Source organism: Zootoca vivipara, chromosome 2, assembly GCF_965207765.1.
Source record: "Zootoca vivipara chromosome 2, rZooViv2.hap1.1, whole genome shotgun sequence".
In the NCBI taxonomy this organism is placed as follows: Eukaryota; Metazoa; Chordata; class Lepidosauria; order Squamata; family Lacertidae; genus Zootoca; species Zootoca vivipara.
The window spans coordinates 120,613,109-120,637,223 of record NC_142584.1 but is presented as its reverse complement, the minus strand read 5'-3'; the positions used below and the strand labels follow the sequence as shown (position 1 = coordinate 120,637,223).

General features: G+C 44.8%; 1 protein-coding gene across 5 annotated transcripts; it reads right to left on the bottom strand.

The window, feature by feature from the left end:
- Positions 1 to 2,394: 2,394 nt before the first annotated feature.
- Positions 2,395 to 23,415, bottom strand: LOC148687229 (uncharacterized). Of its 5 annotated transcripts, none has more exons than XM_088664149.1 (2): positions 23,395 to 23,415; positions 2,395 to 8,010 (listed from the first exon to the last, which is right to left on the bottom strand). In XM_088664149.1, the coding sequence occupies exon 2, from the start codon at positions 7,922 to 7,924 to the stop codon at positions 6,605 to 6,607; it is 1,320 nt and encodes a 439-aa protein (XP_088520275.1). In that variant the 5' UTR covers positions 7,925 to 8,010; positions 23,395 to 23,415; the 3' UTR covers positions 2,395 to 6,604. The 5 variants fall into 5 exon arrangements, with proteins under 5 accessions (XP_088520275.1, XP_088520273.1, XP_088520274.1 ...); XM_088664147.1 differs by having other exon boundaries at positions 23,379 to 23,401; XM_088664148.1 differs by lacking the exon at positions 23,395 to 23,415 and adding an exon at positions 23,338 to 23,359.
- Between the last annotated feature and the right edge of the window lie 700 nt (positions 23,416 to 24,115).

Sequence of the window (24,115 nt, the reverse complement as noted above, 5' to 3'; positions counted from 1 at the left end):
TCCTTGATTTTTGTGGTGCAGGCTGTACCCCTGGGCATGATATGTGATTTGAGGGTGAATTTTGGGGGGGCATGCAAAAAGGTTAGTATCCGTGAGGATCCGTGCTTCAAAACCACGTTTTTGAGCCACGGTGTCGCCAGGAAGCTGTGGAACCTTGATTTTTGTGGTGCAGGCTGTACCCCTGGCCATGATATGTGATTTGAGGGTGAATTTGGGGGGGCCCCATGCAAAAAGGTGAAGATTCGTGAGGATCCTTGCTTCAAAACCACGTTTTTGGGCCACGGTGTCGCCAGGACGCTGTGGATCCTTGATTTTTGTGGTGCAGGCTGTACCCCTGGGCATGATATGTGATTTGAGGGTGAATTTGGGGGGGTCCCATGCAAGTAGGTGAAGATTCGTGAGGATCCGTGAGGATCCATGCTTCAAAACCACGTTTTGGGGCCACGGTGTCGCCAGGAAGCTGTGGATCCCTGATTTTTGTGGTGCAGGCTGTACCCCTGGCCATGATATGTGATTTGAGGGTGAATTTGGGGGGGGCTGCATGCAAAAAGGTGAAGATTCGCGAGGATCCGTGCTTCAAAGCCAGGTTTTTGGGCCACGGTGTCGCAAGGACGCTGTGGATCCTTGATTTTTGTGGTGCAGGCTGTACCCCTGGGCATGATATGTGATTTGAGGGTGAATTTGGGGGGGGGCTCCATGCAAATAGGTGAAGATTCGCGAGGATCCGTGAGGATCCGTGCTTCAAAGCCAGGTTTTTGGGCCACGGTGTCGCCAGGAAGCTGTGGATCCTTGATTTTTGTGGTGCAGGCTGTACCCCTGGGCATGATATGTGATTTGAGGGTGAATTTGGGGGGGCTCCATGCAAATAGGTGAAGATTCGCGAGGATCCGTGAGGATCCGTGCTTCAAAGCCAGGTTTTTGGGCCATGGTGTCGCCGGGAAGTTGTGGATCCTTGATTTTTGTGGTGCAGGCTGTACCCCTGGGCATGATATGTGATTTGAGGGTGAATTTGGGGGGGCTCCATGCAAATTGGTGAAGATTCGCGAGGATCCGTGCTTCAAAACCACGTTTTTGGGCCACGGTGTCGCCAGGAAGCTGTGGATCCTTGATTTTTGTGGTGCAGGCTGTACCCCTGGGCATGATATGTGATTTGAGGGTGAATTTGGGGGGGGCATGCAAAAAGGTTAGTATCCGTGAGGATCCGTGCTTCAAAACCACGTTTTTGAGCCACGGTGTCGCCAGGAAGCTGTGGAACCTTGATTTTTGTGGTGCAGGCTGTACCCCTGGCCATGATATGTGATTTGAGGGTGAATTTGGGGGGGCCCCATGCAAAAAGGTGAAGATTCGTGAGGATCCTTGCTTCAAAACCACGTTTTTGGGCCACGGTGTCGTCAGGAAGCTGTGGATCCTTGATTTTTGTGGTGCAGGCTGTACCCCTGGCCATGATATGTGATTTGAGGGTGAATTTGGGGGGGTCATGCAAAAAGGTTAGTATCCGTGAGGATCCGTGCTTCAAAACCACGTTTTTGAGCCACGGTGTCGCCAGGAAGCTGTGGAACCTTAATTTTTGTGGTGCAGGCTGTACCCCTGGCCATGATATGTGATTTGAGGGTGAATTTGGGGGGGGGGCCATGCAAAAAGGTGAAGATTCGTGAGGATCCGTGCTTCAAAACGTTTTTGAGCCACGGTGTCGCCAGGAAGCTGTGGATCCTTGATTTTTGTGGTGCAGGCTGTACCCCTGGCCATGATATGTGATTTGAGGGTGAATTTGGGGGGGGGGCATGCAAAAAGGTTAGTATCCGTGAGGATCCGTGCTTCAAAACCACGTTTTTGAGCCACGGTGTCGCCAGGAAGCTGTGGATCCTTGATTTTTGTGGTGCAGGCTGTACCCCTGGCCATGATATGTGATTTGAGGGTGAATTTGGGGGGGGGCCATGCAAAAAGGTGAAGATTCGTGAGGATCCGTGCTTCAAAACCACGTTTATGGGCCACGGTGTCGCCAGGAAGCTGTGGATCCTTGATTTTTGTGGTGCAGGCTGTGCCCCTGGGCATGATATATGATTTGACAGTGAGTTCGCGGTGGCCCAATGCAGAAATCATGAGGATCCATGAGGATCTGTGGTTTTTAACCACGTTTTTGTGTCATTGTGGCCGCACGAAACAGTGGATGCGTGATTTTTTTGGTGCTGCCTACAGACTAAGACATACTCTACAATATCATGGTGTTGTTTTTTTATTTGAATGAAAAAATCATATGAATTCATGAGGATCCGTTTAAAATCATCTGGATCCGCGTTTTACCCTGACCTGGAAATGAGGGTGCTCATAGTGTAGCGTGGCACCCGGGAACCTTAGTTCCATGGCTTCTCAAGAATCAGAGACTCAGAAGTTGGAGAAATTGAAAGCAAGTTTATTGCTGACAGCAACAGGCCCAGAGGAATAATCTCTCAAAGTCTGGACCTCGTACAACAGTGCTCAGAGTTTATATACCCTTTTCCAGATAGCTTTAGATATTACATATTCAGGAAGTTACAGGTAGGTAGCTGTGTTGGTCCGACGCAGTCAAAACAAAATTAAAAAATCCTTCCAGTAGCACCTTAGAGACCAACTAGGTTTGTCATAGGTATGAGCTTTCATGTGCATGCACACTTCTAAGGTGCTACTGAAAGGATTTTTTTATTTTATATTCAGGAAGCTTTTGTTATCGCAGTACCATTTGAGATATTCCTTAATAATTATCCATTCCTTATTGACTTCTTGAGTTGAATTTCCTCTCACTGTTTCCATTCTCTTTGCTAATTGTAAGTATTCTATCATTTTGGCTTGCAACTCAATCTTTGAAGGGATGATTTCGCTTTTCCAATTTCTTGCTACTATCCTCTGAATACTAATCCTCCGCCCCCAGGCCATATTTTTCCTCATTCAGCTTCTATATGTTTTTAAATCATCTGCACAGTCTGTTGGGCCTCAGGAGGTTCATATTGACCATTTTGGGAGATCCAGGCCTGAGGCTTTTTAGAGACTGTGATATTGGCCTGTCAGAGAATGAGTGACAAGGCTTGGTGCTTGCGGTCAGCTGAAGGAGTGCTCAGGTAGGAAAATGTTCTTGGATCTATACCTCCATCTGTTCGCCTTGTTGGGGCAAGTGAGTGTCCATTCTTTCCAGAACTAACTGAAAGTTTTGGAAAGTTCCAGAACATATTTTAGGTTTAAGGCAAACCCTGCAGGTGTTGGGTCCCCACTTCCCACCTGGATCGCATGGATCCGGGCCCCTGTCGATGGGCACCAGGGAGGGCGCTTTCTTTTGGGGGGGGGGTGTAGGAGGGTCTCTTTGCCCTTTTCTTCCCCCTCTTATCCCCCTCTATTTTCCCACTCTCCCTCCTTACCTCTTGGTCCTCTCTGGTCCTCTGCCTCCCTGGCTCGATATTATTCCGCTTTCCTTATGCGCAATAGATGACCCTTGTGGTCCCTTCCAACTCTACAAGTCTAAGATTCGGCTTAGTCATGCTGGCCACACGACCTGGAAGCTATGCGCCGGCTCCCTCAGCCAATAAAGCGAGGTGAGCGCCACAACCCTCTGGTGCAGCGCTCTGCTTTCTGAAACACTGGTTTCTGTCAAGGTGTCATGTTGCGCTAGAAGCGGTTTAGTCCTGCTGGCCACATGACCCAGAAAGCTGTCTGTGGACAAATGCCAGCTCCCTCAGCCTGAAAGTGAGATGGGCGCCGCAACCCCATAGTCGCCTTGGACTGGACTTAACCATCCAGGGGTCCTTTACCTTTAGCTTAGCTCTTCTTTCTGCCTCTCTTCCAACAACCCAACCCACCTCCACCCATTTAATTCACCCTCTATTAAAAACCTTTACTTATGAATACTCGAGCGCCACAACCCAAGAGTTGGTCAGGACTGGACCTAATGGTCAGGGGTCCCTTTACCTTTACCATGTGTAGAGGAAAGTTCGCCCTCTTGTGGGCAGTGGTGGAATGATGCAATGTTGGTTGGTGGGAAGTGTTATTGAGTGTTGCCTTGCCATAGACATACAAGGCCACAACAGGGTCTTCCTTGCAGGCTGAAGTGGTGCAGTCCAGACACAGGCTAAACCCCTGGGGGTGAGGAGGTGGCAGAGACCTTGGGCACAAAGATCTCTCTTGCCACTCCCCACCCTTTCAACACCAAATATAGCAGCACTTCACCTGGAGCAAAAAGGGCGCTCTTTTTTCCTAGGTGCTGATAGGTGGGGGAGCTACGAGGCACCTCCCGAGACTGGGCGACAGGTAGACTTCCACAGCCTCCTGAGGTGGACAGGGAGAAACAGGCCATGTCACACACCCCTCCCGCTGCAAAAGTTCCCCACACCTGAGGAGCCCTCTACAGTGCAGGCCACCCTGAGCCACAAGCAGGGAGCAAGTGGGCTGCACCCAGTTGCCTGTGGAGACTCTGGCAAGTGAGCCCAGCTGCATGCGAAAGGGTGGGTGGAATTCCTTCCTGTTCTCAGAAACGGCCATCAGCTTTGAGTATGGGATCAGTGCTACTATTCCTCTAGTAGGGGGGCTTGTGGGGCTTCCCCACCCACTTCCACTCAGCTCCGCCATTCCCAAGGCCGTCGGTCCTTAAAATGGTGGTTCTGGTTAAGCCACTGTGGGGGGTGGGGGGGGGGTGGGGGCACGGAATGGAAGCTGAAGAGTAGGTTTGGCTTTGCTTTCTCCTGGAACATGGCCAGTTTCCTTCTTCCATTTCCCTGAATGCTGAGCAGTGTTGGCTGTGTGGGGAAGCAAAGCTCACCTCAGCACCTCTTTGCAGGGTCCCGGTGAGCCTCCTGGCAAACTGGGAATATCCCTTCGCCCACCCAAGTTTAGGACCTTTCACACTTTTCCGCAGCAGAGTTCCTTTTTCTTTGAGAAAAGTAAGTGGTTTATGTAAATGTAAACTCAGCTTTAATAATAAAGAAAACTGTAACAAAATAACACGAGGGAAACCAAATACTACAACATGAGGCAAGTCTTTGGCAAGTTGGTCCCTCTGAACAGTTATTATTTAGATATGTCTAGCCTGGAGAACCGAGGTTCCACTGTAGAAGCATATGGTAATAAATTTGGCTGGCATGCATGTTGATGCATGTAAAGCTAAGGTCTATTTTTTAAAAAAAATAAATTAGGTACGTAATTAGGAAAAACTTATTTAGAGTTTTGGAAATGTATAAAGATTAGTTGGACAGGAAAACATCGTTGTGGCTTTCGTCCATAGAAGCAATCTCATAAAAGAAGCTGAACATGGAAAAGAGATGGGTGACCTATAGGGAACTATCGGCCTTCACAGAAGAGGGTGTCATGTTAAAGAAGTCAGAGGATATTAAGATCAGGAGACCGATTGGTTGCAATACTATCAACTGACTGAAGTCTTAAAACAAAATAAGAAGTGTGGGTTTATTAAGCAAAGTTCTCAGTTTGAAAAAGAGTTACTAGAGAACAGAGAAAAAAAATCATTTCAAAGATGCTCTTAGAATGGCAAATGATAGACAAATGATCTATAATCCATTGGTCTAGAGATGGAAGCATTGGAAAAAACTGAGCAAATCAAATGTAAATTTCACATTGTGTTACGCTTTGAAATAAAATTTTATGAAAATGGTTTATACATAGTATCTGACACTAAGTAAAGTGGAGACATATACAGTATATATCTTGGAAATGTAAAAAAAATTAGAAGGTACTTTCCCCCCATATGTGCTGGACATGTAAAGCGGTTAGGTGCTTTTGGGAGATGAATTATAACGAGGGGGGAAATTACTTAAGGTGACGGTCCTGCAGAAACCATGAAGCATTTCTTTTAGGGTTAGATGTTCCAAGAAGACAGATGAACGACAGCAGTGAGAGTACTTTATACACAAAAATGGCAAAATCAAGATACCTACTGGTAGTAAAGAAGAGCTGCAGCAAAAAGTGCTGGAATATCCTGAATTGGCATATTTAACTATGGAAAAAGAGGATCAAGAGAGGCAGACTTTAAGGAGGAGTGGAAACCTTCTGTTGAATATTTAAAGAATATTAGTAAACATGTACAAACGCAGGTAGGATCTGAATGAAGAAGAGCCGTTGAATACTTGTTGGAGAAGAGTGCGGAAAAGGTAAGGTGTAGAAAATCTGAAATATACAGCAATCTGTAAATGAAATTTTATATATAATGTAATAGAAGCACTTCCTGCACTGCTTTCAATCGATCCATTTCTGCTTTTTCAGTTTGTTGTTTGATTGTAGGGTTTCAACTCTTAAAGCTTCTCCTCCTTGTGTCCATTGATGATTCGTAAGAACATCAGGACTAAAGCTTTATGTGCAGACCATATAAGTAAGTGGTTTTCCTTTTGTGAGTTTGCTGGTGTTTGCTAAGTTTTCCACTCCAATAGCTCTTTCCACATTCCAGGCATTTAAATGACTTCTACCCTGCGTGAGTCCGTTGATAGCTTTTAAGTGTTCCACTAGCAGTAAGGTCTTTCCACACTCCATACATTTATTTGCTTCTCCCCAGGTGAGTCTGTTTATGTCTTCTAAGTTTCCCCTGTGTGAATAAAAGGTTCCACTATGAAAGAAACTCTTTCAAAACTCCATACATTTAAATGGTCTCTCTGTGAGCTTGATTATGTGAATTCAGTAGTCTACTGTGACTGAAGCTCTTTCCACATTCCATGCATTTAAATGGTTTCTCCCCTGTGTGAGTCCGTTGATGGATTCTAAGGTCTCCACTGTAAGTGAAGCTCTTTCCACACTCCATACACTTATATGGTTTTTCCCCTGTGTGAGTTCGATGATGAAAATTAAGGCTTCCACTTCTACTGAAGCTCTTTCCGCACTCCATACATTCATATGGCTTCTCCCCCGTGTGAGTCTGTTGATGTTTTCTTAGTGTTCCACTATCAGTGAAGCTCTTTCCACACTCCATGCAATTAAATGGTTTCTCCCCTGTGTGAGTTCGTTGATGGATTCTAAGTGTTCCACTATAAGTGAAGCTCTTTCCACACGCCATACATTGATATGGTTTTTCCCCTGTGTGAGTCTGTTGGTGTTTTCTTAGTCTTCCACTATCGATGAAGCTCTTTCCACACTCCATGCAATTAAATGGTTTCTCCCCTGTGTGAGTCCGTTGATGGATTCTAAGTGTTCCACTATAAGTGAAGCTCTTTCCACACTCCATGCAACTAAATGGTTTCTGCCCTGTGTGAGTCCATTGATGGATTCGAAGTGTTCCACTGTAACTGAAGCTCGCTCCACACTCCATACATTTAAAGGGCTTCTCCCCTGTGTGAATCTGTTGATGACTTCTAAGTACTCGATTATCAGTGAAGCTCTTTCCACATTCCATACATTTAAAAGGCTTCTCCCCTGTATGAGTCTGTTGATGTCTTCTAAATGTTCTTCTGTTACTGAAGCTTGCTCCACACTCCATACATTTAAAGGGCTTCTCCCCTGTGTGAATCCGTTGATGGTCTGTAAGTTGTCCATTCTGCCTGAAGCTCTTCCCACAATCCATGCATTTAAATGGTTTCTCGGCATTGTGAGTTTGTTGATGTTTTCTTAGTGTTCCACTATCAGTGAAGCTCTTTTCACAGTCCATGCATTTATATGGTTTTTCCCCTGTGTGGGTCCGTTCATGGTTTCTAAGGTGTCCAATCTGACTGAAGCTCTTTCCACACTCAATACATTTATATGGTTTCTCCCCTGTGTGAGTGTGTTTGTGTATTCGAAGGTTTGAACTCCAACCAAAGCTTTTTCCACACTCCATGCATTTAAATGGTTTCTCTTCTGTGTGAGTCCCTTGATGTTTTCTAAGTGTTCCACTGTCTGTGAAGCTGTTCCCACACTCCATGCTTTCAAATTGCTCCTCCTCTCCCTTTCCAAGCTCCATGAATTTAAATGGTTTCTTCGTTATTCCCATTGGACATGGCCCACCAGAATTCTGACTGCCTTCTCCATTGCCTGTTTTGGAGGCCGGGTGTGTGTGGAGGAAATCTTATTTGTTTTCTAGGAAGAGAACAAAGGAATATTACATACAGCAATTAGCATCTTCTCTCATTTTAACTTCTCGTACATTCTCTCCTGTCCTCCATATGTTCCAAATTTTTAGGAAAGGCAAATGAAATAATGTTAAATAATGGTAATGCATCATCAACCTTTCATAACCCTTAATTATAGTTAATGAAGCAGCATTATCTTAGAATACAGTTGAACTGTGGGATTTTCTTTTTAAATAAAGTGGTTTCTCACAGGAAAGGGAGCTGCTCTTTGTCCATGAACCTGCCCACTATTCATCAGGGTCCTAAGTTATTTCTTTAAGTTCTTCATCTTTTGCACAATAATCCTCCACCCCTTGGGCCACATTTTGTCCCTTTTGACCTCTAGATCTTTATTAATCACCTGCACAGTCCCTTTGTTCTCAGGAGATGCATACTGACCATTTTTGGAGACTCACATATAAGTCTTGTGGTCAGCTGAAGGAGTGCTCAGGTAGGAGAATGTTCTTGGGGTTGGACCTCCATCTCTCAGCCTTGCATTATGGAGAGAGCTGGAGATGCAGAAGGAAAGCAGCTGGAGCCTGACTGCTGGGAAGGCCAGATTAAAACACTCAGCCCAATTATTATTGATAATAATTATATGCTGTCTGATCTCGCACCCATCTCCTGACACTGGACAATTTTAGTGGAAATTCCCTGTCCAGGCCTCTCTCACTGTTACTCCTCGTTTGCAGTCGGTGGACAACAGCTTCTGGATATTCTAGCTCTACTCCAACTGGGAATTATTGATTAAATTTGTATATTGCTCTTCATCTGAACATCACAAGATAAAAATATGTGTGACCCTGAAAAAGGTGAATAACACTGATTGTGGGATAGAAAAGAAAGAAGATGAAACCAGTGGTGTGTCCACCTGAGCGTAATAATATAATAATAATAATAAAGTGTAAAGAAGAAACCAATCTTCAAATCAGTTTCATATTTCCTGGCTGTATATTTTAACCACACTTTTTTCTAGAATATCAACTGGACCTCTTTGGAATAGGAGCCAGACATTTTTGGGATTTCATCCAGACATTCCTTAAGTGTGGGCAGCAGTGGAGGAAGGCAGGGCAGGACTCAGCTGCACCTTTTTCTGTCTCCTCTGCTCCCCGGTAAGCCCTATTACGGGAGCCGAGAGTGAGCGGAGTAGAGACGTGGTGCCTTGAGTTAAAGTGCTACCCTGGCAGCGCGAAGCTCCGTGCTGGCAGCCTGTGGAGCAGTGGATTATTCCAAATTAAAGGATTTGGAAACATCGGACACCGTGAGTAAAGAAAAAGGATCTTAAAAAAATAATAATAAGTGGAAAGAATTGGCCACGGGAGGAGATCTAAAAATGGAAGTCGATCTCCCCCATTGAGCAAACTGAGATGCAGTTAATTTGTCCAAAGCCGGGAAGTTGACAGGAAGCCTTCAATTACCAAAAATTGGATTTAAAACCTTCCCCCTAAGGCAAGGCAAAGGGGAGAAGGGTTGAACTCAGTAAAATCCCTGTATAGATTTTTTTATTCTGGACTGGGGAAAGTCTCCCTGGAAGCTGGAGTCGGGTCCCTGGAGGGATCGGCGAGCCGCCATTATGACATCACAATAGGAAGGAATTTGTTTACCTCTTTGAGGTTGGGAACTGTCAGTATTGAAGAGAGCGCAAATATAAGGAACAAGAAGTTTGACAAATGCTCTTCTCATAAATGGACATAAGAGTTTTAAGATATGAAGAAGAACTAAAAATTAGAGTTTGCAACCAGATTGGACATAATTTCTGTTTCTGAAGTTTGGAAATACGAACTGCGCCATTCCCTGCTTTTTAATCTGTGCTGTTCCCATGAAATCTGAGATGAGCAGGATGTCAGTAGACACGACATCATCTGACTTCTTTACTTTCAAAATGAATTTCTGGAGTTGCTTTGGGATTTAAAAGGGAAGTGAGTCAGAATACAATACAGATTGGCAAATAAATCAGAACTGTGTGGAAAGTGAAAAAGGACTAATCCCAACAGAGAATGAAGAGAAGCAAGATGAACAACCATTAGTCCTGGACAATGCAATTGAACTTAAAGAAGAAGAGGAAGATGCATGGAACATTGTTCCCTCAGTCGGGGGGGCGGGGTGACGACAAGACTCATGTTTGATTCAAAGAGTCTTCAAATAAGAACCAGCATGGAATAATGCCCTCCCATTGAGAGAGGGAGGGCAGGATCCATACTGGGGTCAGAACTTAAGGGGAATAAAAATTGTGATAGGGCTGAAAAGTTGAAATATAGTTGGATGCTATTGTGCAACAGTTAGAGAAGTAGGGAGGCAGCAGGGGACGAAGAAGGGAGAGTGGTGGATAGGTGGTGAAAGAGTGGAAGTGGGGTGAGGAATAATAATGGATGTTATTTTCTGACTGATTAAGATGGTCCAAAACTGGAATGACTTATGGAACTGGCTGATTCATCTGGGAGACCCTGAGTCCAGGGGGGGGGGGGGCTGAATTAGATTCAAGTGTTTAAATGTTATTATGATAGAAGAAATAATATTTGAATGTATGGAAAATTTTGGGGTATAAATTTGAGGCTAAGGAGAGAAATAGAGGTTGGATGGGTGGGAAAATAAATTTGGATTAATTGATGAATTATAGGTTGGGGATAGTTGATTTTTTTTTAGAATAGAAATAGTTATGAGATAATGAAAAAATTGTTAGAATGATTTAATATATGAAAATAGCTCAATTTGGATTTAAAAATGGACCAAGTGGGACTTCCGGCAGATCGTGAGGCAATGGCGGGCGCTGTTTCCCTCGGCTGAGGGGAACGGGTGCCTCCGAGGCAAAGGGAGACCGCTACAGCCTCGTTTAGCCTTTTTGGGGGGCAACGAGAGAGCAGGGGGTTTTGAGCAGCGCAGCGCTCAGAACAGAGCTATCTTGGAGGCACAAGCTGCGATCCTGCCAAGCAACAGCAATCGGTACTTCCTTAAACTTGAAAATATTTGGAAACATTGGACACCGTGAGTAAAAGGAGAAATTTTACCCTAATTGGATTATTTGAAAGAACTGGCCACGGGAGGATATTTAAACAGGAAGTTAATCTCCCCCCATTGAGAGAATTGTAAGGCAGTTAATTTGCCTATAGCCGGAAAGACAGAGAGGAACCTTTTAATTACCAAGGATTGGACTTAAAACCTTCCCCTTAGAATCATAGAATCATAGAATCATAGAATCATAGAGTTGGAAGAGACCACAAGGGCCATCCAGTCCAACCCCCTGCCAAGCAGGAAACACCATCAAAGCATTCCTGACAGATGGCTGTCAAGCCTCTGCTTAAAGACCTCCAAAGAAGGAGACTCCACCACACTCCTTGGCAGCAAATTCCACTGCCGAACAGCTCTTACTGTCAGGAAGTTCTTCCTAATGTTTAGGTGGAATTTTCTTTCTTGTAGTTTGAATCCGTTGCTCCGTGTCCGCTTCTCTGGAGCAGCAGAAAACAACCTTTCTCCCTCCTCTATATGACATCCTTTCATATATTTGAACATGGTTATCATATCACCCCTTAACCTTCTCTTCTCCAGGCTAAACATACCCAGCTCCCTAAGCCGTTCCTCATAAGGCATCGTTTCCAGGCCTTTGACCATTTTGGTTGCCCTCTTCTGGACACGTTCCAGCTTATCAGTATCCTTCTTGAACTGTGGTGCCCAGAACTGGACACAATACTCCAGGTGAGGTCTGACCAGAGCAGAATACAGTGGTACTATTACTTCCCTTGATCTAGATGCTATATTCCTATTGATGCAGCCCAGAATTGCATTGGCTTTTTTAGCTGCTGCATCACACTGCTGACTCATGTCAAGTTTGTGGTCAACCAAAACTCCTAGATCCTTTTCACATGTACTGCTCTCAAGCCAGGTGTCTCCCATCCTGTATCTGTGCCTTTCATTTTTTTTGCCCAAGTGTAGTACTTTACATTTCTCCTTGTTAAAATTCATCTTGTTTGCTTTGGCCCAGTTGTCTAATCTGTTAAGGTCATTCTGAAGTGTGATCCTGTCCTCTGGGGTGTTAGCCACCCCTCCCAACTTGGTGTCATCTGCAAACTTGCTCAGGATTCCCTCAAGCCCATCATCCAAGTCATTGATAAAGATGTTGAACAAGACTGGGCCCAAGACAGAACCCTGTGGCACCCCACTAGTCACTACTCTCCAGGATGAGGAGGAGCCATTGATGAGCACCCTTTGGGTTCGGTCAGTAAGCCAGCTACAAATCCACTGAATGGTAGCATTGTCTAGCCCACATTTTACCAGCTTCTTTACAAGAATATCATGGGGCACCTTGTCAAAGGCCTTGCTGAAATCAAGATAGGCTACATCCACAGCGTTCCCTTCATCTACCAGGCTTGTAATTCTGTCAAAAAATGAGATCAAATTAGTCTGACATGACTTATTTTTCAGGAACCCATGCTGACTTTTAGTGATCACAGAGTTTCTTTCTAGGTGCTCACAGACTGTTTGCTTAATGATCTGCTCTAGAATCTTTCCTGGTATTGATGTCAGGCTGACTGGGCGGTAATTGTTTGGGTCCTCTCTTTTCCCCTTTTTGAAAATAGGGACAACATTTGCCCTCCTCCAGTCTGCTGGAACTTCGCCTGTTCTCCAGGAATTTTCAAAGATTATTGCCAGTGGTTCTGAAATCACCTCTGCCAGTTCTTTTAATACTCTTGGATGTAGTTCATCTGGCCCTGGAGACTTGAATACATCTAAACTAGCCAAGTATTCTTGTACTACCTCCTTACTTATTCTGGGCTGTGTTTCCCCTGCTGAATCATCTGCTCCATATTCTTCAGGTCGGGCGTTGTTTTCTTTCTTGGAGAAGACTGAGGCAAAGAAGGCATTGAGGAGTTCTGCCCTTTCTCTGTCCCCTGTTTGCATTTCACCATCTTCTACCCTGCCCTTGAGGCAGGGTAAAGGGGAGAAGGGTTAAATTTGCTAGAATCCCTGCAAAAAAAATTTTTATATGGACTGGGGAAAGCCCCCTGGAAGCTAGAGTCGCGTCCCTGGAGGGATCGGAGAGCCGCCATTATGACATAACAATAGAAAGGAATGTGTTTACCTCTTTGAGGTTGAGAACTGCGAATTGTGGAGAGAGTGCAAATTACAGGCTGGGTTATGATAATGCTCTTTTCATAAATTGATACAAGATTATTAAGCAATGATGAAGAACTAAAAAGGAAGTATAACCAGATAGGATATAAATTTGAGTTTTGATGTTTATGGAAAGAAGAATCGCACCATCACCTGCTCTGCTCTGTTCCCATGAAACCTAAGATAAACAGGATGTCAGCAACCACAACAATATCTTATGACATGGGTTCCCAGGAGGATCTTTTGGGAGCGCTTTTGGAATTCAGAGATGAACTAAGGCAATATAATAAACAGCTGTGTGAACGGCGTGAAAGGAACCAGAATAGGATGGATAGTGAAAATGGAGCAACCCCAGCAGAGGAGGAAGCCAAGCAAGAGGAACAACTAACAGTCTTGAACAGTGTATATGAACACAAAAAAGATGAAGAAGATACTTGGAATATTGTACCCCCAGTGAGAGGGGGGGAACAGAACATATGTTTAACTCAAGAAGTCTCCAAAGAAGAACCAGCATGGAGTGATGTCCTCCCAGTGAGAGTGGGAGGGCAGGATCCCTGCTGGAGCCAGAAGTTAATGAGAATAAAAATTTAGATAGGACTAGGAGATGGAATTCTTGCTGGATGGTTTTGTACTACAGTATTTAAAGAACTGGGGAGGCAGCAGGGAAGGATTGAGGAAGAATGGTGGGTAGGATAGGACAGGGTGGGAGTGGGGTGAGGGGAAATAATAAATTTTTATACTGATTGTTTTAGATGGTCCGAAACTAGAACGACTTATGGAACTCGCCAACGCATCTAGGAGAGGGTGGTGCCTCTACCGAAAACCAACTGACCGACAAACATATATACATGCTTCTAGCTACCATCCCAAACATACCAAACAATCCATTGTATACAGCCAGGCCCTACGTTACAGCCGCATCTGTTCCAACTCTACAGACAGAGACTCTCACCTAAGAGATCTACAGCAAACCTTTTTAGAACGAAAATATCCACCCGATGAAGTTAAACAACAGATCAACAGAGCCAGACTGATACCCAGAGAGAACTTGCTGCAAGACAGACCCAAAAAAGAAAATAACAGAACACCACTAGTAATCACATACAGCTCCCAAGTTAACACAGTACAGCACAACATCAGAGATCTACAACCTCTCCTAGACAATGACAGTTCTCTTTCTCAAGCCCTGGGAGGAAGACCTTTCATTGCCTACAGACAGCCACCCAATCTTAAACAACTCCTCACCCACAATAATACAACCACCAGACTTAACATGGACCCTGGTACCAGAGCCTGCAATAAACCCAGATGCCAACTTTGCTGCCACATACACCCAGACAACACCATCACTGGCCCCAACAACATCCAACATACTATCTCAGGACTATTTAATTGCTCATCGTCTAACATTGTGTATGCCATCAAATGCCAACAGTGCCCTTCAGCTCTCTATATTGGACAAACAGGCCAAACCCTACGCCAAAGGATAAATGGACATAAATCTGACATCAGGAATCAAAAGACAGAGAAACCAGTAGGAGAACACTTCAATCTCCCAGGACATTCTGTTCAGGGAGGCTTTAAATGTTTAATAGTTTATTGTGTTTTATTCTTCTGTTGGAAGCCGCCCAGAGTGGTTGGGGAGACCTGGCCAGATGGGCAGGGTATAAATAATAAATTATTATTGTTATTATTATTATATAAGATCTCAAAGTAGCTGTTTTATTACAGAAAAATTTCAGAAACAGACTGGAAAGAGAAGTTGCTGAATTGCAACTAACTACCAAGCTTAAAACCATGGAGAGACCTGGTCTGAACAGAGACATAGGATTCTTATCTCATTATACATGATCAAGCCTTCTTTAGCACCTCAGCCCTTGCTTTTTCCTGCAAGACCAATTGCAGTCATTAACAGTCGTTAACAGTCATCAACAGGTTTACCACTCCTATCAGCCCATCACCCCACCCTCTGACTATACATAAGGGTCTGGTTACTTCTGTTTCAGTGTATCTGAAGAAGTGTGCATGCACACGAAAGCTCATACCTATGACAAACTTAGTTGGTCTCTAAGGTGCTACTGGAAGGATTTTTTATTTTGACACTTAAGACATTTACACATGTTAATTAACTCTTTCCATGCCCATGTCTGATATACCTTCTTGATTACCTTCTCAAAGTCTGACACACAGTATTTACACAGAAACACTAATCAAACACATAAAACCCTTTGCATAACTCCCTTTCTAAGACACATTGAGACTGTCTTATAACATATCCACATTATAACACACAACAAGTTCTAACTAAATCCAAATATTTAATATACCTAAACATTGAGCACCACAGACCTATTACATTATTACGGCTTCAGTTTTTGTGTGATTAAGCCTGAGGTTAAGGACTCTGGACCTAGAAATCGCATGCCAGTATTAAGCTTAGCAGAGTTTATTTGCATAGATTTTGCATAGTTATTTTGGAACTTGTAACTAAGGCAATATCAGTTCATGAAAAGTTATAGATGGAGAAAATTGCAGGGTTGCTGTAAACAATAATCCCACCCACCAGTTCTCATTCGCAGCCTGTAAATCTGGCAAGGTGGGCTTCCCTCCCCCAGGGATGATCCTTCCCTTCCTCCGTCAGCCCCCCAACCTCCTCTGCCCCCTATCTCTCCTTGGCCCAACTCACCCTGCGCCCAGTCTCTGCATCCTGAGGGACCACCTGCAGGGGGGGAGGGCGGAGAGAGGGGGTCTCTTTCCAGGCAGCCTCTCTAGGCATCCAGGCTCTCTCGCTTCCTTTAACTCTTACATCGATTCCCTCTCTCCCTCCAAGGCGGCCTCGCCCCAGTCCTGCTTGGGGATGGTGACCCTCGTGGGGACCCCCTTCGCAGGCACCCCATTTCCTTTCCCGCCAAGGCGTCCAAGGGGGTGCAGGGCAGCTGAGCATCTCTCGGCCTCCCAGGAAAGAGAAACGGGAATTTGGTGATGCTGCCGCCAAGGAGATGGTGCAATGCAGACCCTGCATGGATCTGGGCCCCTGTCCATGGGTCCCAGGACAGGAGTCTCTGTCCCTTTCCCTCCCCCCCTTCTCCTTCTCCCCCACTTGGCCTCTTTACCTCTGTGTCCTCTCTTGCCCTCCACCTCTCTTGCTGATATCACTTCGATTTCCCTTTCTGCAATATAAAGGGGGGCGTTGTTCCACTGTCGCCCCTCCTCCCCTGCCCAAAACTTCCCGCCTTTTGCTCTTTGTGCATGACTTGCATTGCGGGGTCTTGTTGCGAATTCTGCGGGGGTCTGAAATGGGGGCAGGAGGAAGGTTACTCCAGAGGGGCGGGGAAAGTCAAACTCTGTGACTTTCATGCCCCAAGGAAGTCTTTTTAGAGACTTGGGGGCGGATTCCGTGCCGCTGCCAGAGGTGGAACCGGAGACCTTTTCAGGAAAGAAATGGAATTATAGAGCTTGTTTGGAGGGGAGGAAAATTATGTTTTCTGGGAGGGGCGGTAGAGGAAGAATCTCTTTTTGGCACTCATTTGACAAGTATGTCACAGAAGAGGAGTGGTGTTGGGCAGAAATCAGATGTCAAAAAGAGAAAGAATTACAGTGGTACCTCTCGTTAAGAACTTAATTTGTTCCAGAGGTCCGTTCTTAACCTGAAACCATTCTTAACCTGAGGTACCACTTTAGCTAATGGGGCCTCCTGCTGCCGCCGTGCTGTTGGCGCATGATTTCTCTTCTCATCCGGAGGTAAAGTTGTCAACCCAAGGTACAACTTGCAGATTAGTGGAGCTTGTAACCTGAAGTGTTTGTAACCCAAGGTGTTTATAACCAGAGGTACCACAGTAGATAACTTTTGGAAGACCACTGAAGGCAGCCCTGTTCAGGGAATGTATTTGTCTTTGACATTTTCTTATCTTTTATATTATGCTGGAAGTAATATATGGGTGTGGTAATAAAATAACAACAACAACAACAACAACAACAACAACAACAACAACAACAACAACAACAATGCATTCATTCTGCCAGGGTTCCAGTTCATTGCCAACAATATTAAACAAATGCATGTTGGGGCAAAATTTTTTATTAATTTCACATAGAGGCTGATGGGGAGGAGGGGAGGGACCAGGAGCGAGACCTTGGGGTCATGTTAGGTAACTCAGGGAAGATGTTGACCCCGCAAATCCCACGCTGGGGATGTTTAGGGAAGGGATTGGAAATACACTTGTGGATTAATTGCGTAAGATTATTGTATTTCGAGGAGATAGTGATCTGATAGGGAGATCTGGCTCTGCATTCCTATGTTTTATTACTCTATCTCTATCCCTTACGCAACAGTCTTTGATGTGTTATCTATGCGCCGCTCAGTAAAAGCCTGAGATGTATGGCCTGGCTTTTACCCTTTGATGCAGAGTGGCCTAGCCAAGCCTGTCTGGCCATAAAACATGAGCACAGCCTGTATATAATATCTATATTTTTACCATAGCAGTTAGGAGTTTGCATCTCAAGCTACCTGGGGGTAGAAAGTGCCGAAGTGACCCCCAGGCAGCTTGAGATGGGAACGTATATTTCTCTTGCTGCTCAGAAAAAAATCTGTAAAACGTCTCACTCACTTGCGCTTGTATTGCTTCTGAATCGAATAAAAGAACCATTTTGCATTCAGCAAAACATACACCTGCCACTATCCTAATGGTCTCATGCAGATCTAGGGTGTGAAAACATTAGGAGTACTGTGCACCGTTCAGTATTTGGGACCTTTTAGTTTGGAGAGAAGACGAGGAAGGACCAACTGATCAGATAGCAGGGAGAAAGAGGATAAAAAGCCCCCCCCCCTAAAACTAGAACTCATGGAATCCAATGAAGCAGGAATGGTGGAAGATTTAGGAGAGCGAAAAGAGGGGTCTCCCCCCTCCTCTGCATCCAGCCAGTCCATGATGGCAACAGCAACAATAAGATAGGTAAAGGGACCCCTCACCATTAGGTCCAGTCGTGACAGACTCTGGGGTTGTGCGCTCATCTCGCATTATTGGCCGAGGGAGCCGGCGTATAGCTTCTGGGTCATGTGGCCAGCATGACAAAGCCACTTCTGGTGAACCAGAGCAGCACACGGAAACGCCGTTTACCTTCCCGCTGGAGCAGTCCCTATTTATCTACAGTGGTGCCTCGCTAGACGAATTTAATTTGTTCCACGGGTCTATTCTTATAACGAATAATTTGTCTAGCGAATCCCATAGGAATGCATTGGCTTTTTAAAAAAAATAATAATTTGCCCATAGGAACGCATTAATTGAATTCCAATGCATTCCTATGGGAAACCGCGATTCACTAGACGAATTTTTCGTAAAATGAATTCGTCTAACGAAGCAACCTCCGCTAGAAAAATCCTTTCTTTAAGCGAAAATTTCTTCTTACAGGGCGTTTGTTAAGCGAGCCACCAATGTACTTGCATTTTGATGTGCTTTTGAACTGCTAGGTTGGCAGGAGCTGGGACTGAGCAACGGGAGCTCACCCCGTCACAGGGATTCGAACCGCTGACCTTCTGATCAGCAAGCCCTAGGCTCTGTGGTTTAACCCACAGAGCCACCTGGGTCCCTAACAATAAGATAATTACATCAATAATACGCATTGTGGTCTTCTGCCAGGAGGACTCCCTCATGTCATCTCCAGTTTCAAAGGTGGAGGCAGGCTTTCCACCCTCTGGGCCCAGAGGGGGCTCCTGCCTTGGGGCAGCTGGTGGATTTGGAGGAAGTTGGCCCTTAGCACTTTGGTTTCCCTGCTAATGTCCCGGTCCTCAAACACTGCACTTCAATCAGGAGAAAGCTGCACTCGCAGAGCTCAGGCAATGCTGGATTTCAACATCAGTGTTGGCCCTTGTACTACCCAGGTAAAAAGTGATCAACACTTAATAAGAAGAAATAATTTTTTGATTTATACCCTGCCCTTCCTGGTTTAGAAACCGGGCTCAGGGCGGCTAACAACAAATATAAAACATTAATTAAAAACAACTTTAAAACAGCATGAAACTTTCCACTGTTACACCATTCAGTTGGATTTGTGGCACTGCAGAGGATTGTTCTGTGCTTGTTGGTGCAGAAAGCCAAAACAAACCAAAGTACAGCTTTTACCCCTGTGAGTCTATAGGTTTGTAAGAGTTCCATTACAACTGAATCTCTATCCACCTTCTTGGCATTTATATGGTTTTTCATGTGAGTTTGCTGATGTTTTGTAAGGACTCCACTCTGACAGAAGTACTTTCCACACTCCATATATTTCAACTGTTTCCCCCCCGTGTGAGTGTTGATGTACATCAAGGTGTACATCAACTCTGACGGAAACCCTTTCCACACTGCATCCCTTTATATGGTCTCTCTCCTATGGAAGTCTAGCGATGTGGAAACAGTTTGAACACCCACTGAAGCTCTTTCAACACTCCATGCATTTAATTTTTTAAAAAATATTTTTTATTTAAATCACCAACACCAAACACAGACGTCCTATACATTGGATGTACATAAACAATGAAAACATATTCAAACCAACCATGTGTACAATTCTATCTATATTAAACTCCACATTCCACAAGGTTTATTTTCCCTCCGAATACTTCCAAGTTCTCCCGCTCTATACTCCCCAAATCTTCCCCGTGTTCTCCCTCCAACCAACTCATAAGATGTCTCAGTTGGTAAGCCTCATAATATAAAGTCAGGTTGGGAATCCCCCAACCGGTGAGCTAGGCATTGGGCAGCTCTACGGAAGCAAAGCCTCTGAATCCAGCCATTCCAGACATGTGCCGATTGGAAGGTGAGGAAAAATTAAGGAATTGACTAAATTTATTAATTTGGCAAGAAAATGGGAGTGGAAAAAGGAAGTCTTCTCCCATTAATGGTGCTATAGCCATGAAACATCTGCAAGTGAAGTGTGGATGAAATTTATTTTGTAGGATAAATCAACTAATGAAGAATTAGAATAAAAAGTCAAAACAAAATTTTAAAAATCCTTCCAGTGGCATTTTAGAGACCAACTAAGTTTGTCATTGGTATGAGCTTTTGTGTGCATGCACACTTCTTCAGATACACATAGCCTTTGCTTATACTAATGTTTGCTGCTCCAGAGAAGCGGACACGGAGCAATGGATTCAAACTACAAGAAAGAAGATTCCACCTAAACATTTTTGTTGGAAGCCGCCCAGAGTGGCTGGGGGAATCCTGCCAGATGGGCGGGGTATAAATAATAAATTATTATTATTATTATTATTATTATTATTATTATTATTAGGAAGAACTTCCTGACAGTAAGAGCTGTTTGACAGTGGAATTTGCTGCCAAGGAGTTTATTGGAGTCTCCTTCTTTGGAGTGTGATTTCGCATGCGTGTGGGTTACGGACGCGCCGAACCCGAAAGTAACCCATTCCAGGACTCCGTAACCCGAAAAGACGCAACCGCAGCAGACGCAACCCGAGGTATAACTGTATGCATTGCATGTTTGTTTTTAGATATTAAAAGAGAATTTGAGCAGATAAAGGAAGAGGTTAACAAAACAGCTTCTAAATTTGTTTAAAATACTAATTTACTCTCAGAGGCCGTGAGACAATTGAAAGAGACGAAGACACAAACCACCAAGGTGGGAATGGTAGACAAACAAGGTCTGAGGAAAATACAAGGGAAAGTAAGAGTAGTCAAAGACCACGATTTTGGCCACTAGTGTATATTGTCCAGGACCAGCATGAAGTTAACATCGTGTTAACTGTTTCCTAATATTTTAACTGGCAACATATTGCAAATCACAATGTGTGTATGGCCTAGGGGGCGATATATTGTTTTCAACATCACGATAACTCACCACCTGAACACTACAATGTTATCACCAGCTAAACATTGTAATGTCATCACCTAAAAACTCACAATATCACTTGCTAAACATTGCAATGTTATCAGCAGCTAAACACTTCAATCTACCACAATATCTGAAATAAGGATGGAACTATACAGAGGCAAACAGGACGATGTCTGGGCAACTGCTACTACTCAGGGGTCTAAAAGGGATAAAGGACAATATTATCAGTCATCACACACTCAGTTTCATCAGCAAACAAGCCAGGATGCGTCCCAGCAGGACTTTTGGTTTTGGGCTTGGCTACCAAATGGAGGCAGTGGGAGATTTTACTTTATTGGGCTCCTTGATCATTGCAGATGGTGACAGCAGTCACGAAATTAAAAGACGCCTGCTTCTTGGGAGAAAAACAATGACAAACCTAGACAGCATCTTAAAAAGCAGAGACATCACCTTGCCTACAAAGGTCCGTATAGTTAAAGCTATAGTTTTCCCAGTAGTGATGTATGGAAGTGAGAGCTTGACCATAAAGAAGGCTGATTGCCGAAGAACTGATGCTTTTGAATTCTGGTGCTGGAGGAGACTCTTCAGTTCAACCCCCAGCCCTGCTTGGGGATGGGGCCCTTATTTCCCTTCCCTCCAAGGCGTCCAAGGGGGTGCAGGGCAGCTAAGTATCTCTCGCCCCCCCTTTCTTTAGGGGGGGGGGTCTCTTTGTCCTCCCCTCCCCACTTATCCCCCCTCTATTTTCTCCCTCTTCCTCTTTACCTCTTGGTCCTCTCTGGTCCTCCGCCTCCCTGGCTCCAGATTATTCCGCTTTCCTTATGCGCATTAGAAAGGGCTGATGGGGGGTCCTCCACTGACGCCGCTCCTCCCCTCCCCGAAACTGCCCTTCTGCCCCCCCTTCCGGACTGGAAACTTCCGGCACATTTAGCAGCGACACTTCCGGTTGCTTTTGGGATGCGCTTTCCCCTAGAGCTACGTCTGCAGAGCAGCCCCTTCCTGTGTTGGGATGGGAAGAGGACGGGACGGCGCTGCCTTTGGCCTCCTGCTTCTGGGGCTCCATGGGGACATGGCCCCCTTCATTCCCCCCAGTTGCCTCTCCTCCCCACGGATAAGCCAGAAGAAGTGGAGAGTCGAGATGGCTGCGGGAGGTGCATCATATATGGGGGTGATCTGGGTTTGTGGGGAGAGAAAGACGTGATGGATGAAAAGTAGGGAAGGGCTGCCCCTCCCCCTGTCAAAATAAAAATAAAAAATCCTTCCAGTAGCACCTTAAAGACCAACTAAGTTTGTCATAGCTATGAGCTTTCGTGTGCATGTGTCATCAACAGGTTTACCACTCCTATCAGCCCATCACCCATTCCCATCACCCCCACCCCCACCCTCTGACTATACATAAGGGTCTGGTGACTTCTGTTTCAGTGTAGGGCTTTAAAGGTTTGAATTGTTATCACATGGTGCTGATAACACCACGTTTGGGGATTCGATACCCATATGGGCTACCTATGCGGTTGGAGGTGCCCTGCTCTGCTTTAAACAGTAGCACAGAGTCTAACACAGGCATCCCCAAACTGCGGCCCTCCAGATGTTTTGGGCTACAACTCCCATGATCCCTAGCTAAGAGGACCAGTGGTCAGGGATGATGGGAATTGTAGTTCAAAACATCTGGAGGGCCGAAGTTTGGGGATGCCTGGTCTAACAGGACCTCTATAATATTGTTATAGATTTGTAACCATATGGACCCACCCAAGCGATGAAAGCATGCAACAAACACACACTCGCACTCGCACAGAGTCTCATCCTCTGCCAAATCAGACATCTCAAAAGGAAAACAAGGTTGAAGGTGAGGAAATTTATTAGGACTCCTAAAAGTGTGACTGTCTCTTTAAGAAGCATGCTACACAGGGAATTCTGGGAAAGGGAATATGCAAAGCAAGAGCAAACCCATTTTTGTTTTGTTATTTCTGCTGATTTTGACTGGAATGAATGCTCTCAAGGCTTCCCTTGAAAAACTGCCCAACGTGCTCTTGGCGTATAAATGTTTTTTATTTCGGTCACTCTGCTCTGGAGAGAACCGTCCCCCTTGCCCCGGGCACCCTGAGCTGGGGGTCCTGCCCACTGCCCACCCCCACTGCCGACAGGCAACACATGCTTACAGCAGCAGGAATGGTGTGCAACACAAGGCGAGCGAAGGGTTGTGGCTGCTGCCGCCACACAAGAAATGCGAACATGAGACACTGCCCTCGCCTACAGGGATCTGGCCCTCAGCAGTTCTCAGAGGGACCCCCCTACAGCACAGAAAGGAGCATTAAAATAAGCTGCTTTTTAAAAAAAACCGAGAAAATTTTTAAACTGCCCCCCTCACCTGCCGGAACGAATTAATCCATTCCCATCGTTTCTACTTACGAATGTTTCCACTTACGAATGTGCATTTGGAACGGATTAAATTCGTAAGTAGAGGTTCCACTGTAAAACATGACAAAAACAAGCAGGGGGGGGGGGAAGAAAAAAAATTCCGTAAAACTGACATTAAAATGCAAATACTGAAATGTGACTTTAACTTGTGCGGTTTAACATTCTTTATGCATTAAATCATGAGTCCACTTTTGTCCATATTTTAACAATCATCTAAATTCTGTTTTCATACTTATGTCATTCCATCTTGTATACCATGTATGTTTGTCCAATTGTCTTATTTGGTTAGACATTGAATTTGTTATTCTTCCTAAATGACCAATAAAGAATTTTAAGTTTTAATTATGAGGTTGTTTTCATTCTGCTGGTTTGTTCATGTTTCTAAAATCTTGTCCATATATTTCACAATTTCCCCCCATACTCTCTCATATGTGGTCTTGCCAGGTAAATGTTTTTCATATCGGTCACTCTGGTCTGGAGAGAAACTCCTGCTGGGCCTGAGAGGCAGATTTAGTCTCCTCAGGAGATACTGAAGTGGGTTTCATTTCCCCACAGACGAAAGAAAGGGAGGGGGGGTCTCTCCAGAGAATGAGGCTCCTGAGAACGTGTAGAGTTCGGCTCCTGAGTCAGCATCAGAAAAAGACACACGTCCCCCTTCATAGTCCAGAGTCACCTGGATCCTCCTGGGCTTCTCATTCAGGGACAGAGGAGAGTAATCAGGGGAGGTG

Excerpts from the sequence above, each read along its gene's own strand:
- LOC148687229 (XM_088664149.1), bottom strand. The coding sequence starts at position 7,924 with ATGGGAATAACGAAGAAACCATTTAAATTCATGGAGCTTGGAAAGGGA.